The sequence below is a fragment of the Podarcis liolepis genome, assembly GCF_965112155.1.
Source record: "Podarcis liolepis genome assembly, chromosome: Z".
NCBI lineage: Eukaryota > Metazoa > Chordata > Lepidosauria > Squamata > Lacertidae > Podarcis > Podarcis liolepis.
The window spans coordinates 48,086,311-48,100,648 of record NC_139570.1 but is presented as its reverse complement, the minus strand read 5'-3'; the positions used below and the strand labels follow the sequence as shown (position 1 = coordinate 48,100,648).

Below are 14,338 nucleotides of genomic sequence, written 5' to 3'. Positions count from 1 at the left end.
CTGTATTTTGTTTTAGTAGCCACATAGGCAGAGAACCCTGATTCACATAGTGAGTTCTTAGTTGCAAAAAAATTTTTTATTGCAGAATCTCTTGTCAAATAAATCAAGCACTCATACAACTGTGATACTAGACAGGCTGGCTTTTCCAAGTACAGTGGTGCCTCACAAGACAAAAAGAATCCGTTCTGTGATTCTCTTCGTCTAGCGGTTTTTTTCGTCTTGCGAAGCAAGCCCATTGAAGGATTAGCGGATTAGCGCGATTAGCGGCTTTTAGAGGCTTTTAGCGGCTTATCTGCTGATCGGATCAGCTGATAAGCGGCTTAGCAGCTTAGAAAAGGGGGGAGGGGAACCAGCAGGAACTCGCAAGACATTGTCATCTTGCGAAGCAAGCCCATAGGAGATTCGTTTTGTGAAGCACCTCCGAAACAGAAAACTCTTTCGTCTAGCGAGTTTTCCGTCTTGCGAGGCATTTGTCTTGCAGTGCACCACTGTATGAGTTTGCAACCCAAAAGTTTTCCTTAGTTTTTTCATAAAGAATTCAGAAAGGCTAGATGGGCAATTGGCCTGATCCTGCAGGCTCTTCTTATGTTTTTATAAGCTGTAGTCCAGCAACATCTGGAGGGCCACAGATTCCCCAAACTTGTTACTGAACACAGTTCAGTTCCTCGTTGCATCCAGAGCCTTGTCACGTAGCTTGTGTCTATCACTCTTTGATACCTGCACTTTCGGATCTGTTCTTTCCTAGGCTACATTGGTGTGGTCAACAGAAGCCAGAAGGATATTGATGGAAAGAAGGATATTCAGGCTGCGTTGGCTGCAGAGAGGAAGTTCTTTCTCACCCACCCAGCGTACAGGCACATGGCCGATCGTATGGGCACGCCCTACCTGCAGAAAGTACTGAACCAGGTAAAGACTGATGCACACAGGGCTGACTTGGCTGGGACTTCTGCCTGGGGTACCACCGAAGGAATAATACAAAACACATTGAGATTGTGCAGGGATCAGAGGGCTGGAAAGCAGCTAGCTCAGCTCCCCGCTCTGCACGATGCACAATTCAGAATTCAGCTACAGTCATACCTCGGATTAAATATGCTTCAGGTTGAGCGTTTTCAGGTTACGTTCCGTGGCGACCCAGAAGTAACGGAACGTGTTACTTCCGGGTTTTGCCGCTCACACATGTGCAGACGCCCAAAATGACGTCACATGCACGCATAGACCACTAGGATGGTTGCCTCAATGTTTGGCTGGAATTTGGCTGGAAGTAACAGAGAACAAGTCTCCTTGGCAGACCTTCAGAGACTTAAAAACTGCTTTTGTGTTTCTGCTTCTATGAGGAACAGTTTAGAGAGCTGCAAATGTTAAGCTGGAAAAACAAAATGCGAAGTAGATGATTCTTTATCAATTCTAGTTACACTCTTCTGGATAAATCCATTAGATTAATTGAGTAAAACATCCCTAGTAGATGAAAAATGTGCCCCTATCTAATAAGGCAGCAGATATTATTATCATTATTATTATAAAAAGCAGTTGTTTGTAAAATCTACAGGTGGCAAGAACCACCTTCAAACAGGCATTCTGTCTTCTTTTGCACACAGGAGAATTTTTTTCCCTAAGACAGCCTTCACCAACCTGGTCCCCTCTAAACATCTGGAGGGCACCAGGTTGACAAAGTCTGTTCTGAGATGATGCCAACTGACAGACATGTGCAGCATTAAAAATATGCTGCCTTGTACAATGTTGTATGCTGACCATCAAACAATAATGACAAAAGAGTACAATTAATTTTTGTCTTCATAGACTTGGTTCATACTTAATGGCTAAACAGAAGTTTGGCTACTATGACTTTACCAAGCTCATGTACTCTTCCTCCCTCATGTGATCTAGTTCCCTCTCTTATTTCCTAACCTGTGCAAACAACAGTTTACCTAACCAAGAATAGGAAAAGCATGATTTGAAGTAGGTTTCAAATTCTGGCAAGCTTTGGTTTGTGCAAACCCACAGTTTGACTGATCAAGGCATAAAAACAAACTATCAAGGCATGAGAACAAAACCCAAGAAGCAGGGAGGGGAGACGAAAGCATCATATCCAATCCTGAAGCATCATCCTGAAGTACAAAGCTTGCTTTTGCCTATGCGTCAACCAGCCTCATGGGATTTTAGCTCATTTTTGTCAATGGTCTCCTTTCCTTGTGCAGCAACTGACCAATCATATCCGAGACACATTGCCAGGCCTGCGAAACAAACTCCAGAGCCAGCTTCTCTCCATTGAGAAAGAAGTGGAAGAATACAAGAACTTCCGCCCTGATGACCCTGCCCGCAAGACCAAAGCTCTGCTTCAGTGAGTGACCTATTAATTAAGAGTACTTAAATTATGGTTACCAGATTTTTTTCAATGACTCTTCCCCTCCCCTTTTTTTGAAGCTGAGTAGCAACAGGGAGTCAGTCGTGGGGATGGTGAGGCCAAAGACCCTGGGCCCAAGCACACAGGTGTATTATATAAAGGTGCAAAGCCCTTATTTTGCGTGCTGTGAAACATAAATACGCAGAGTTTTTAAAAAACCAGGCAACGTCTGCCTGCCTATGACTCCCGAGCCTCCCCCAGTCAGTCAAAACAAAGGGGGAAGGGGGCAGGAGACCTGTACCGCCGGACGTCCCTGGTTCCCCTTTGGCAGTGGTGGTGGCAGAGGCATCTGTATGATGGATTGCGCACAAGACACATCATATGGGGACTTCCGGAGAGGAAAAATGGCGGGCGCCACAGCAGCAAGCAGCTCCTGAAGCCAGCCAGAGCCAACTGCGCTACCAAGCTGGCTCTGGGCTGCTGAGGCTGCCGCTGCCACGTTTCCCGGGAGCAGATTTGCAGATCTGGGGACATTTCGGGGACGGAATTTGTCTGAGGACAGATTTCAAATCTGGGGGTTGTCCCCGGGAATCGGGGACGTCTGGTAACCCAAACTTAGATTGCTCTTGGGGCCCTGTATCACCACAATGGAAGAGTCTGCCGCTTGGGGGGTTTCTGACATGCTGCGCTCAATGCCCTCTTTGACGTGCCAAGCGCCACCACCTCTGATGCATCCTTCCCTGTCCTTCCCATTGAATTTTTCACCAGAGATAACTGTACCCTGCTGGTTCTCTCCCACTCGGTTTCCTTCACGTCCCCTATATCAATGCTGTCTTCTAAGGCCATCTTGGCTTGGAGGCTTCCAGCAGTAGCAAACAAACACTTGAAGCCAAGGCACTGGAGTTCCTGGCTTACACCATCCTACTTGGCAACCTAAATTTGGTTCCTGGGACCTCATAAGTACATTTACTTTATTGATTTATTACATTTATATCCCACCTGTTTCTACAGGGAGCTCAAGGTGGGCATACACAGTTCTCCCTCCTCATTTAATCCTCACAACAACCCTGTGAGATTAGGCTAAGAGATGGTGACTGGCCCAAGGTCGCCCAGTGAGCTTCCTGGCTGAGTGGGGATTCGAACTCCAGTCTCCCAGGTCCTGGTCCAGCACTCTAAAATCACTACTCCACACTGGCTTCTGAGCCCTCGCCAGTGCTGTCTGCTAGGTTCTCTATCCATTCTTAAGCTTGTGTCATATATGTTGTGGCAAATGATTTAGACCTTTTTTTTGGAGTGTGCAATAGATAGGGCCAATCACAGCCAGCTCACAAGCTGACTGTAAAACATGTGATGGCTTCAGTGAACTTTAATTGGATGGGTGTTCTACATTTATGAAATCTCTTCCTCCCTTCTTTAATTCCCTGCATAGAATGGTCCAGCAGTTTGCTGTCGACTTCGAGAAGCGCATTGAAGGCTCTGGTGATCAGATCGATACCTATGAGCTGTCTGGAGGTGCCAGGATCAACCGCATCTTCCACGAGAGGTTCCCCTTTGAGTTGGTGAAGGTAAAACGGATCCCTCATTAGCATTTGCCTAGGCCAGCCTTCTGCAATCCAGTTCCCTGCAGATATTTTGGCCTACAACTTCCACCAGCCCTGCTGTGTCCTGCTGGGTTGTTGAACAGCTGTGCCGACTGGAATGAATTCTGAGGTGGCTGGCATAGGCTGCCGCTGGCATTTCCTTTTTTGCTCCCTGTACTCTTTCTTCTTCTTCTTCTTCTCAACTGGTCTCCTTCAGGGTAACATGCTGCTTTCTTCATTTTCATTTCCTTCCATTTTCCTTCTTTTTGCTAATCATAGAATCATAGAACTGTACAGTAGGAGGGGACCCTGAGATCTTCTAGTCCAACCCCCTCAGTGCAGGAATTGCAGCTAAAGCATCCCTGACAGACAGCTATCCTCTGTTTAAAAACCTTCCGCAAAGAGTCCACCGTCTTCTGAGGGAGCCTGTTTCACTGTCAAATGGCTCTTGCCCCCATAAAGTTTCGTCAGAATCTCCTCCCTCCTCATTTGAATCCTTTGGTTTGGATCCCACCCCCTGGAGCAGCTGGGGTGGTCTCCCTGTCTTCTTTCTGTGAGGCCCTGAAAACCTATAAGAACAGGGGTGTAAGTTTCAGTTTCCTGAGGGACAACCTTTTTGAGAGAACTGTTGTAGAGTTGAGGTGAATAACAAGAGGCCATTTGCCCTTGAGCTTATTTATTATTTACTTAATTTATTGCATGTATATTGAAATACTTTATTGTCACTTGTCCAGCTTGTATACAGTGAGATTACACGCGCACCCCCCGCTCAGCTCTCTTAGTCTTAATTCCCCTCATTTACTGACGCACACCCACCAAACCCGAAAGTCAGTTGCCCTGTTGTTATCTTTTCATTCAGCAGCCTAACAGCCCATGGATAGAAGCTGCTCTTTACCCTGTTGGTGCGACTAATCATGCTTCTGTATCTTCTGCCTGAGGGCAGGAGATCAAGAAAGTGCCGGCCAGGGTGTGAATTATCCCTGAGAATTTTCCTCACACTCCTGAGGCAACGGTATATCCCACCTTCTTAATTTATTGCATTTATATCCTGAGGAGCTCAGGCTGCCGTGCATAGTTCTCCTCTTCCCCATTTTATCCTCACAACAACCCTGTGAGGTAGGTTCAGGCTGAGAGTGAGTGACTGGCCCAAGGTCACCCACTGAGTTTCATGACCAAGTAGGGATCTGAACCCTTGTCTCCCAGATCCTCGCCTGTCATTCTGCAGTAATAGCAGCTTCCTGATCAAGTACAAGGGAAGCCCCTCATAGAGCACATTGAGGTAGTCCAGACGTGTAGCAACATGCTGCAATGGCTGTGCTGATGGCTTTTTCTCCCCATGCAGATGGAATTTGATGAGAAGGAGCTGCGAAGAGAGATCAGCTACGCCATCAAGAACATCCATGGAATCAGGCATGTATCAATGCAGTGGAGGCAGGCTGCCTCTGCGCCGTTTCTTTGACAGTATTTCTAGAACTTCCAGTGCTGGGTCCTGAAGACATCAGAGGTATGGTAGGTTGGCAGACGGGCAGAAGTGCCTGCCGAGGTGGTCGGCTTTGAAACCTGTGGGTAGGTTCCACTATTGATCCCCGTTGGCTTGCTTCCTGTTTCCCTGAGCCAGGAGCATGTAAAATAAAGCTGCCTTTCCATTCACTGTGGAAGGGGAAGGGATGTCATCTGCAAGAATAAGTACCCCAGGAAGTAATCCCATCCTGGCTATTGTTTCATGTTGCTTTTTCCCCTCGAATATATACAACGGCTCAGTTTTTCATTCTGGTGGTGAGGCCAGTTCTGTCTGCAACCTGCACTGGTGTAAAACAGGCCTGTCATACTTGCAGGACCCATTTAGACCGCCTCCCCCACCTGATGCCTTCCAGATGTTTCTTCAGCCTTGGCTCATGTGGTCACTGGTTGGCATTATGAGGGCTGTAGACCAAAACATCTGGATAGCACCAGCTTCAGGCGTATGGCTTTGATGTTGCACCAAGCCCAGGGGCTGGCTGTAGTTTGGCCTGATTAAGACAGGGAGGAGGTTCTTAGCATGCCAGCTGGGACAGAGCAGCCCTGAGGTGCATTTTGCTCCTCTCACTTCCCATGAGTTCTCAGCACTTTTAAGTTTTCCATGATGAGCAACTCATGATGGGGTGTGCATCCTGCCTAAGGCCCACATCGTAAGGGTTGAGTCAGGATACACATTTGTTGCTGCTTCTGTATGCAGTGATAATCAGCCTCAAAGTTCTCTTGGCTCTGTTCTCATCTGATGCTCTGCTCCCTCTGCCCTCACTGCAAGTGTGTCATTAGAAAATATATGCAATCTAAGAGACTAACTAGGTGTGGTGGTGGTGGCAGAACTGCTCCCGCTACTTGAGCCTCTTCTCTTCCTTGCAATGACAAGGGCAGCCTTCACCAACCTGGTGCCCTGGGAAAATTTAGTACTACAAGTCCCATCATCCCCAGCCAGCACAGCAATAGAACCCCATAAAGTAGCACATGCCAAGCTACAAAGGAACAAATTGAAAACAGTAATGAAAAATTACTAATGTAAAAGTGGGGAACCAGTGGCCCTGTACATCTTGTAGGACTACAGTTCCCATCATCCCTGGCCATTGGCCAATAATAATAATAATAAATTTTATTTATATCCCGCCCTCCCCAGCCGAAGCCGGGCTCAGGGCGGCTAACAGCAATAAAACAGTACAAAAGTACAACATAAACAACATTCTAAAATCATTCATTATAAAAATTAATTAATTCAAGCCACTAGCAACCATTGGGCCAGAGCTCTGCGAAGATTGCCGAGGGAGGGAGTCAGGCTGTGACCTGGCCAAAGGCCTGGTGGAACAGCTCTGTCTTGCAGGCCCTGCGGAAGGATGTCAAGTCCCGCAGGGCCCTGGTCTCTTGTGACAGAGTGTTCCACCAGATCGGAGCCACAGCCGAAAAAGCCCTGGCTCTAGTTGGTCAAGACTGGTCAAGCTGGTCAAGACTGGTGGGAATTGGAGTCCAACAAGGTTTTGTGCAGGCAAGGGAGCCAAATGCATCCCCCTAAGCCTCTTCATCTAGCCCCTGCCAGGCCCTGCTCTGGGCCCTCCTCAAAGGCTTTTGATTGGTTTGAATGTGTTGTTGAACTGAGAGAATGCCTCTCACTTGCTTAGATGGTGGATGGATTGGTAGTGTGTGTGTTTGTGTAGAAACACCTGACTTTTGCATGGCTGGGATGTAAAGTACGGTACAAAGGTAAAAGTCATTTCCATTGCTCAGCCTCTGGCCCCATCCACTGCAGCATGCAGCCCTGGGAAGGTTGCCTGTATGAGTGTGTGAGACAAAGGTTCCTCACCCCTGATTTGGAGGGCCAAAGGTTCCCCACTCCTGCTGCAAGCAATGCTCAGAGAACAGTGCAGCAGGGCAGAAGAAGGGTCAGCTTGGGAGGCCCAAAGCCTGCTGGGACACGAAGGCCATCTCTTCTCCATCTAAGCCAAAGGTTGGCCCATCACTTCAGATCCCTACATCCCTAACTACATCACCTGGAGCTGATGGTAGCTGGGAGAGCCACAGTGTCCTTCACCCCTGGCCTTGTCCATGTGGGGAAGTGGGTTGTGTAGCCCTCAGAGAGCTCTTCTCTTCCTTCCTGATTTTTCAAGTCTCACCCAGCACACCCAAAGCTGCTTCTCTGTGATATGAGCGACTGCTCTGAAGTTGATCTGTAATGCTGTGTCACTCCTCTTGCCCTGTCTTCCTCCCACTTTGTCTTGTCCCCTTCCCCACCGGGGTGTTTAGAACCGGTCTCTTCACGCCCGACATGGCCTTTGAGACCATTGTGAAAAAGCAGGTGAAGAAGATTAAAGAGCCTTGCCTGAAATGCGTGGATATGGTGATTTCGGAGTTAATCAATACCGTTAGACAGTGCACCAAGAAGGTAACCCCGAAAGGGAGCATGGGGTCCCAACATGCTCTTGCCCACATCCCCTCTGGCTGAAGCACAGCATTTGTGATCTGGGTGACAACCCTGCCTGGCAGAGACGTTTTGTTGTATTTTCTAACTACCGTCCTTAACAGCATGACTAGAACTGAGCGAATCCAGGCTGGAGTTCCCTAGCCAATCAGAAAGAGATGGGGAAGCTTAAGGGGTGTGGCTAGCTTTCCTTCCGCCAAACAAAGCACAGCCATTTCTTCATGAGCTCTAGAATCCTGGGTCCCACTACAACTTATTAGACCATGAGGAACAAATGCATTCAGCTGGCCCTCAAACAGGAGGAAAATTTTATACTTAAAAAAAAGAACCCAACAAGAACAGGCTGCAGCCTTGTCCCCACCTCCCACAGCTTCACCAGAATCCTACCTGATTTCTCCATTTGCTTCTGATTTCTCCATTAGAGCTTCCTTTGGAGATTTCAGGTCTTCAGAATGGGATATAGATAGGAAACAATGCTTAGGGTGGAAACAGATTTAGCATTCCCAGAGCGATTACAGCTGGCTTGGCTTCACAACATCTCTTAGAGACATGCACACCAGTGACTGGAACACCTAGTGCCTTCAAACATCAGACTTTTTTTTCTTTTTTAGAGTAGCACATAATACTTTTCTAACAGTCTGTCTCCACCATTAATAAGTGTCTTTATATCTCGGGATTTCAATTTCTGAGGGCTCTATAGCCACATGGGTCTGTTCTAAAACCTCTGAAGCTTGGTACATTTTCTGATTGGCTTGGTTTGTGTCCTGTCCTGGAAGAGCAGCAACTGGCTGAAGAGAACTAAACTAAAAACATCTCTCCTCTCTTGATTGCCCACCACTCTCTCCTCAGTCTCTTGGAATGAGTGGGCTTGGAAGTTTCCATCTTTCATTTGGTTAGGCTATGATTGGCTGTCACGGGAGAAGTACCATAACCTCACCCCATTTTATTCCAAATGGCTGCAGGTGCAGAGAAATACAGGAGAGACAGGTGTTCCTTCTCTTAGTCATTCTCTGCTCCTTTCAGGCAGACACCCAGGTACTGGAATTTATTTATTCAATTTTAAAAAGGCCTTTGACTCTCTAGAGTGTGAGCGTTTGGAACCCTTGGCATGTTGGACGAACTGGTGGCCATTTGGGAACAGGTAACTGGGCAGGGTGAAAGATGGAGTATTCTAGAATGTTATTTGTGGCAAAGACTGAGTCCAGGCAAATGAGGAGATGCCTGGTGCTTTGGCAAGAGGCCACAATGACCGGTTGTCATCATTCTTGGGCTCAGATTGGGAGCAAACAAAAGTGAGCGCATCTGTCATAGGTTCCTTGAAGTTCTAGAATGCTGGGAGGACTTTTGTTTTTTTACCCTGCTCTCCTTATGGGGGTGTTGGGGGGGTCTGTGGCTGTGGGGAGCACCCAGAAATCTTGCCATTAGTGCCTGATTAAACACAAGCCGCTAGGCTGCCAAGTATGCAGTGTCATCTGAATAACTGGATTGGAAGGGCCAATTTTTCATGCCCCTGCCCACTCCACTTGTACCTTCTCTGTTAATTTTCCCATTGGTTAATCACCATTCCCTGATTTTCTACAAATCTCCTTTTCTGTTTGTTTGTTCTATTCACATTCTTTCCTCTTTATCTTATTTCTCTCGCCCTCCCCTAACAAGAGCAAATCTGTATCTGTAGTGAAACCCTTTCTAAAACGGTCATGAAGAACAGTTTCCTTCTTTCTAGTGAGGACTGGGTATCCAGAGGTGTGAGGATCCTTTGGCCCTCCAAGTGTTGCTGAAATACAATTCCCACCATCCCTAGTCATTGGCCATGCTTGATTGGGCTGATGGGAGTTGTAGTCAAACAATATCTGGAGGGCTGAAGGTTCCCCACAATTGTTCTAAGCAATTAGGAAGCAGGTAAGAATGGAAAAGTTGGAAAGAATGCAGACAGATAGAGATTGTTATCACTGGTTCCTACAGAACCAACACTTGCAGTTTGAATTTGCCTGTGACTGAGGCCCTTGGCGCTGTGTGTGTGAGAGAGAGAGAGAGAATGAGAGAGAAAGGAAAGAGCGTTGTTTAGTCCAGCATAACCTTGTATAAGTGGAAACTGTACCGAAATGGTGCAGCATAAAGTGCTGTTGTTCAGGGAGCCAGCCAGCCATTCCCTTTTCCGTTTCATTCCTCCTCACCTGTCAGAACTGCCATCCTAACTGCAGCTGGGGAAAAACACTTCTAGCCACTCAGGTTATGCAGGCCTCTAGGACAATGTTGGTTCCAGAAACACTCTTCAGCTGTGTACCTGCTCCTTCAGGGGTAGTTCTGTGCAGGGCAGGCAGTTGACCAACTTAGAATAATAGAATCATAGCTTTGTAGCATTGGAAGGGACCCTAAGGGTTTTCTAGTCCGATTCCTTGCAATGCAGGAATCACAGCTAAAGGTTTTCTGGCAGGTGACCATCCAACTTCTTCTTAAAAGCTAGTCCACCTTCTTCTTTGGTTTAGTCGGAACCTCATTTCTTGTTTTTTAAATTCACTGGTTCGGGTCCTACCCTATGGAGCAGGAGAAAACAAGCTTGCTTCATCTTTCATGTGGAAGCCCTTAAGGTATTTGAAGATGACTATCATATCACCTCTCATCTAAGCAATACATACCAAGCTCCCCAAACTGTTCCTCATAAGGTTGAGTTCCCAGACCTTTTATCATCTTGGTCACCGGCCTCTACGCATGTTATCTATAAACAGAAAGTAGCACATACAAATGTACATTGGGGTGTTTTTTGAGGAGAGGGAACTGTGCCTAATTGGCCACTGGTAGGTTTTGCAGATGCAGCCAGGAATTCAAGATTGTACAGTAGTACAATAACCAACGAAAAGGATATCACTACAACATAACGCTAGCAAGTCATCAAATAGCAATTCATTTGAAATATATCAAAAGTAAGCATGCAGTAAGACAATTAACAGTATAATCTAAAGTGAGGCCAAAGCTGGTGGCATTAGCACCTGACAACATACCTTGTCTCCTCACACCAATATTTTTATACTCAGACTCAAAAGGTAAGAAACACCCTTGTAGCTGTTTGGCAGCTGTTCCCTTATGAAAGCACACAGGGAGGGGGAAACAGTTGGCACCTGATTTATGCAAGCTGCAGAATCCAGCTTTATAGTACCGAAGCTTTATTATTCAGGTTACAGAATACTATACATGATTCTGAGTTTTAAAAAGTCTAGCAGAGTGCATACACATGTTATGTGGCAACATACAGTGGTAAATTTTAACTCATGTTCATCTTCAAGAGAAAAGTCACACATAGTAAAAGCTGCAGAAGAGAGCCTGTAGATCAGGGACAGGGAGTCTGTGATGCCCCATGTATTGAATCTTGATTCCTATCAGCCTCAGCTGGCATGGCCAATGGTCAGGGATTATGCAATTTGTAGTCCAGCAACATCTGGCAGGCTGCAGGTTCTCCACCGCTGCTGTAGGTCTTCCCTCTGACACATATGTTAGGGTTTTCAGGGTTACTTCTTCAAGGACCTTAAGCTTCATGTTTTAGCTTTTTAGGTGTCCACTTAGAAAGCAACCTTGAGAGTGGATGAGAGATGACCTGAGGCCCCAGTTAGACTCTCAATAGGGAGATGAAGGCTTCATTTTTTCAGGAGTCAGAGAGAGTGGTAGGGTTGGGGAGGAAGGGATCCCTGCATTTTCCCATCTGTCCATTTCACTGGCCACACCCTGGCTTGCAGTTTTTCATTCCATCTTTTCTTCCTCCTGTAGAATCCACCTGATGCTTGGCAGCACTTTGGGTCCTTTAGTGACGCTCACTTGGGTTACATTTGCCTAAGGCAGAGATAAACAATATCGTTCCTTCCAGATGCTGCTGGACTTTAGCACTCATCAGCTCCAGCCAGCTTGACCAGTGGTCAGGGGTGGTGGGAGCTGGGAACCCAGCAACACCTGGATGGCACCACATTGGCTACCCCTGGCCTGTGGAGTGAACCAAAATCTCATTTTTGCCTTGTGTTTTTCTCTTCTTCCTTTCTCTTTCTCTTTCTCTTTCTTCCTTTCTTCCCCTCCCTCCCCTCTGTCTGATCTCTTTCTTTCCTCCGCCGTCTGCTTCGCACTCCTTTCTTCTTCTTGTTGTTGCTTCTCTCCTTCCCTGCTCCTTTCGCCACGCAGAACGGGTCTCTTCACGCCTGACCTCGCTTTTGAAGCCATAGTGAAAAAGCAGGTGCAGAAACTGAATGAGCCATGTCTGAAGTGTGTGGACATGGTAGTGAGTGAGCTCACGTCCACCATCAGAAAGTGTAGCGAAAAGGTAAAGAAACCGTACGCCCCCAAAGAGAGGGAACCTTGGCACAATGCCACTTTGCACCCAGGCTTACCCATCCATCCAGGGACAGAGACACAGGGGCTCATTTCTTGGTACGCCGAGTGCAGCGATCCCTGCCAGCAAAAAGAGGAAAATTAGGGACGTGTGCCAGAGTTTGGCTCTTGGTTTGTTAGTAGGCAATAGGCATTGAGTTCTTTAAAACAGTTGTTTGTTTTTTATTATTATTTACTGTGTTGATGTGAAGCTTTTCATCCCCAAGCGACCTCAGAGCTGTTAACGTAAGAATAAATAAACCATATCACTAAAAATCACAGAACAGAATTAAAGCAATATTGATAACGAGGATTTGCAGGTGGTGGCAAATCCTACAGTATGACCATGCCAATTAGCTTCGTACAAAGTCTGGCATGCCACTGGGTCACAGAAGGGTACAATCTCATGGCTTTATATCTGTCCATTGTCCAGTGTCTGGAACAAGGTTAGACAACCTGGTGCCTTCCAGATGTTGCTGGACTACAGCTCCCACCATCTCTGACCATTGGCCGAACTGGCTGGAGTTGATGGGAGCTGGAGCAATGCGCATACAAGGTTTATACCCTACTGTTTCCAGTAAAAGGGATAACAGCCTCTCAGTGAAGACCTGATTCAACCTCATTCTTGGTTATATGAGTGAAGGAACTGTGAACAAGCCATTTGCACAGCCAATAATAAGTAACCCCAAGCTGTGTTTGTGATTGCAAACTGGCCCGATCAACACCATAACATCTACCATGACACAGCCATCTACCTGCTTCCTAAGTGCCTAGTAATGCATTCATTTACAAATGGCTACTAACCACGGTGGCTATGCTTTGCCTCAATGGTTTTAGGAAACCACGGGATGAGAGAGGGCTCTTGGGCTTGGGTCTTGTTTGCAGGTTCCCCATTCAGGCTTCTGGTTGGCCACTTTGAGAACAGGATGCTGGACCAGATGAATCCCCTTTTGCCTTGTTACCGTAATTCCAGATGGTATAATTAAGCAAATTAACCATCTTGCTCTTTCAGACGTTAAAGTGGTGTTGGTGATGGTAGTGTTGTTCTCAAGCTCTTTAGGGGGAAGAGGGGCCCAAATTAATAAATGATCCACTTACAATGTAATATTGTGTCTGCCATCACTCAGAGCCAACTGCTATAAATTTCTTAAGATAGGAATTCAGAAGTCAGCTGGATAAAAAGGGTGATTGCTTATTAGCAAGCCCTTTCTTGTCATACTCCCCCTTTGTTTCAGAATAAAGTCTTGTTGCAACACACACACACACACACACACACACACACAGCCCGGCCCCAATTTCAAACTGTCCCTGATTTGCATGTTGAAAACCTGTTTTATTTGCTTTTCCCCATCTGGAAAGCCAAACTTTTGAGAACAAGGAAGCAGAGAAAGAGATTGTGGATATTAAAAAACCCCCCCAAAAAACCCCAAATAAATAAATAAATAAATAAATAAATAAATCTCTTCCAGACGATGCCATCTCACATCTGCCAGATCAGTGCTGTTTTCCTGAACCTGTGGACTCCATCAGGGGGCACCACACACCTCTTTAAAGAGGCCACCTTGCCCTTTAGTTGATACAGTCATTGTTTACAGCTGGATTAGTGTCCTAACAATTCACTCTCCCTGCTCAGGTAAAGTTGCAAGTGCTGTACTAAAAACCACTCCGTTTCTCTCCTGTATTCCAGGACTGGATCCGGCAATCCCAAAGAGATATTCCCAGGTTTGAGAGTAGAAGTAGGAAGAGTGCCTGCACACAGCAGTCCAAAATGAGAAATGCAAAAGCAATTTAAGGCTGCAATCCTATACCCCATTATCCTGGGGTTAAGTCCCATTGAATTCAGTGGGACTTACTTCTGACTAAATGTGTGGCTTGCACCATGAGTCAATTGCGAAAATGTCAGGGCTACATAAGAGGTGACGTTAAATGAATCTTTAACATGCATGGTTGTTGTTGTTTTTTTTAAAAAAATGTAAATAGCATCCTGAAAATTAATGGGGTTGCATCAAGTGGGTGGGAAAGGGAGATTTAACCCTTTCCTTCTGTGCTGAGGTCCCAAGCAAAATCTCTTCTCTGAAGTGACAGCTTGGGAGAAGAGGGTTCCAAGACAATCAAGCAACATTT

At 46.3% G+C, this 14,338-nt stretch overlaps 1 protein-coding gene across 17 annotated transcripts in view; it reads left to right on the top strand.

The window, feature by feature from the left end:
- DNM1 (dynamin 1) overlaps window positions 1-14,338 on the top strand; it is a 130,415-nt gene that overhangs the window by 45,102 nt on the left and 70,975 nt on the right. For 13 of the 17 annotated variants that reach the window (XR_014521573.1, XR_014521574.1, XR_014521575.1 and 10 more), the window contains exons 6-10: window positions 746-906; window positions 2,196-2,338; window positions 3,771-3,906; window positions 5,264-5,331; window positions 7,693-7,831. Coding sequence is in view for 12 of the 17 variants with exons in the window: in XM_083485824.1 (XP_083341950.1) it covers window positions 746-906; window positions 2,196-2,338; window positions 3,771-3,906; window positions 5,264-5,331; window positions 7,693-7,831 (647 nt within the window). In the remaining 5 variants the exon portion in view is untranslated. Of the gene's footprint in view, window positions 1-745; window positions 907-2,195; window positions 2,339-3,770; window positions 3,907-5,263; window positions 5,332-7,692; window positions 7,832-12,028; window positions 12,168-14,338 lie in introns of all 17 variants that reach the window. The other 4 variants (XM_083485823.1, XM_083485818.1, XM_083485820.1 and 1 more) reach the window with 1 other exon arrangement.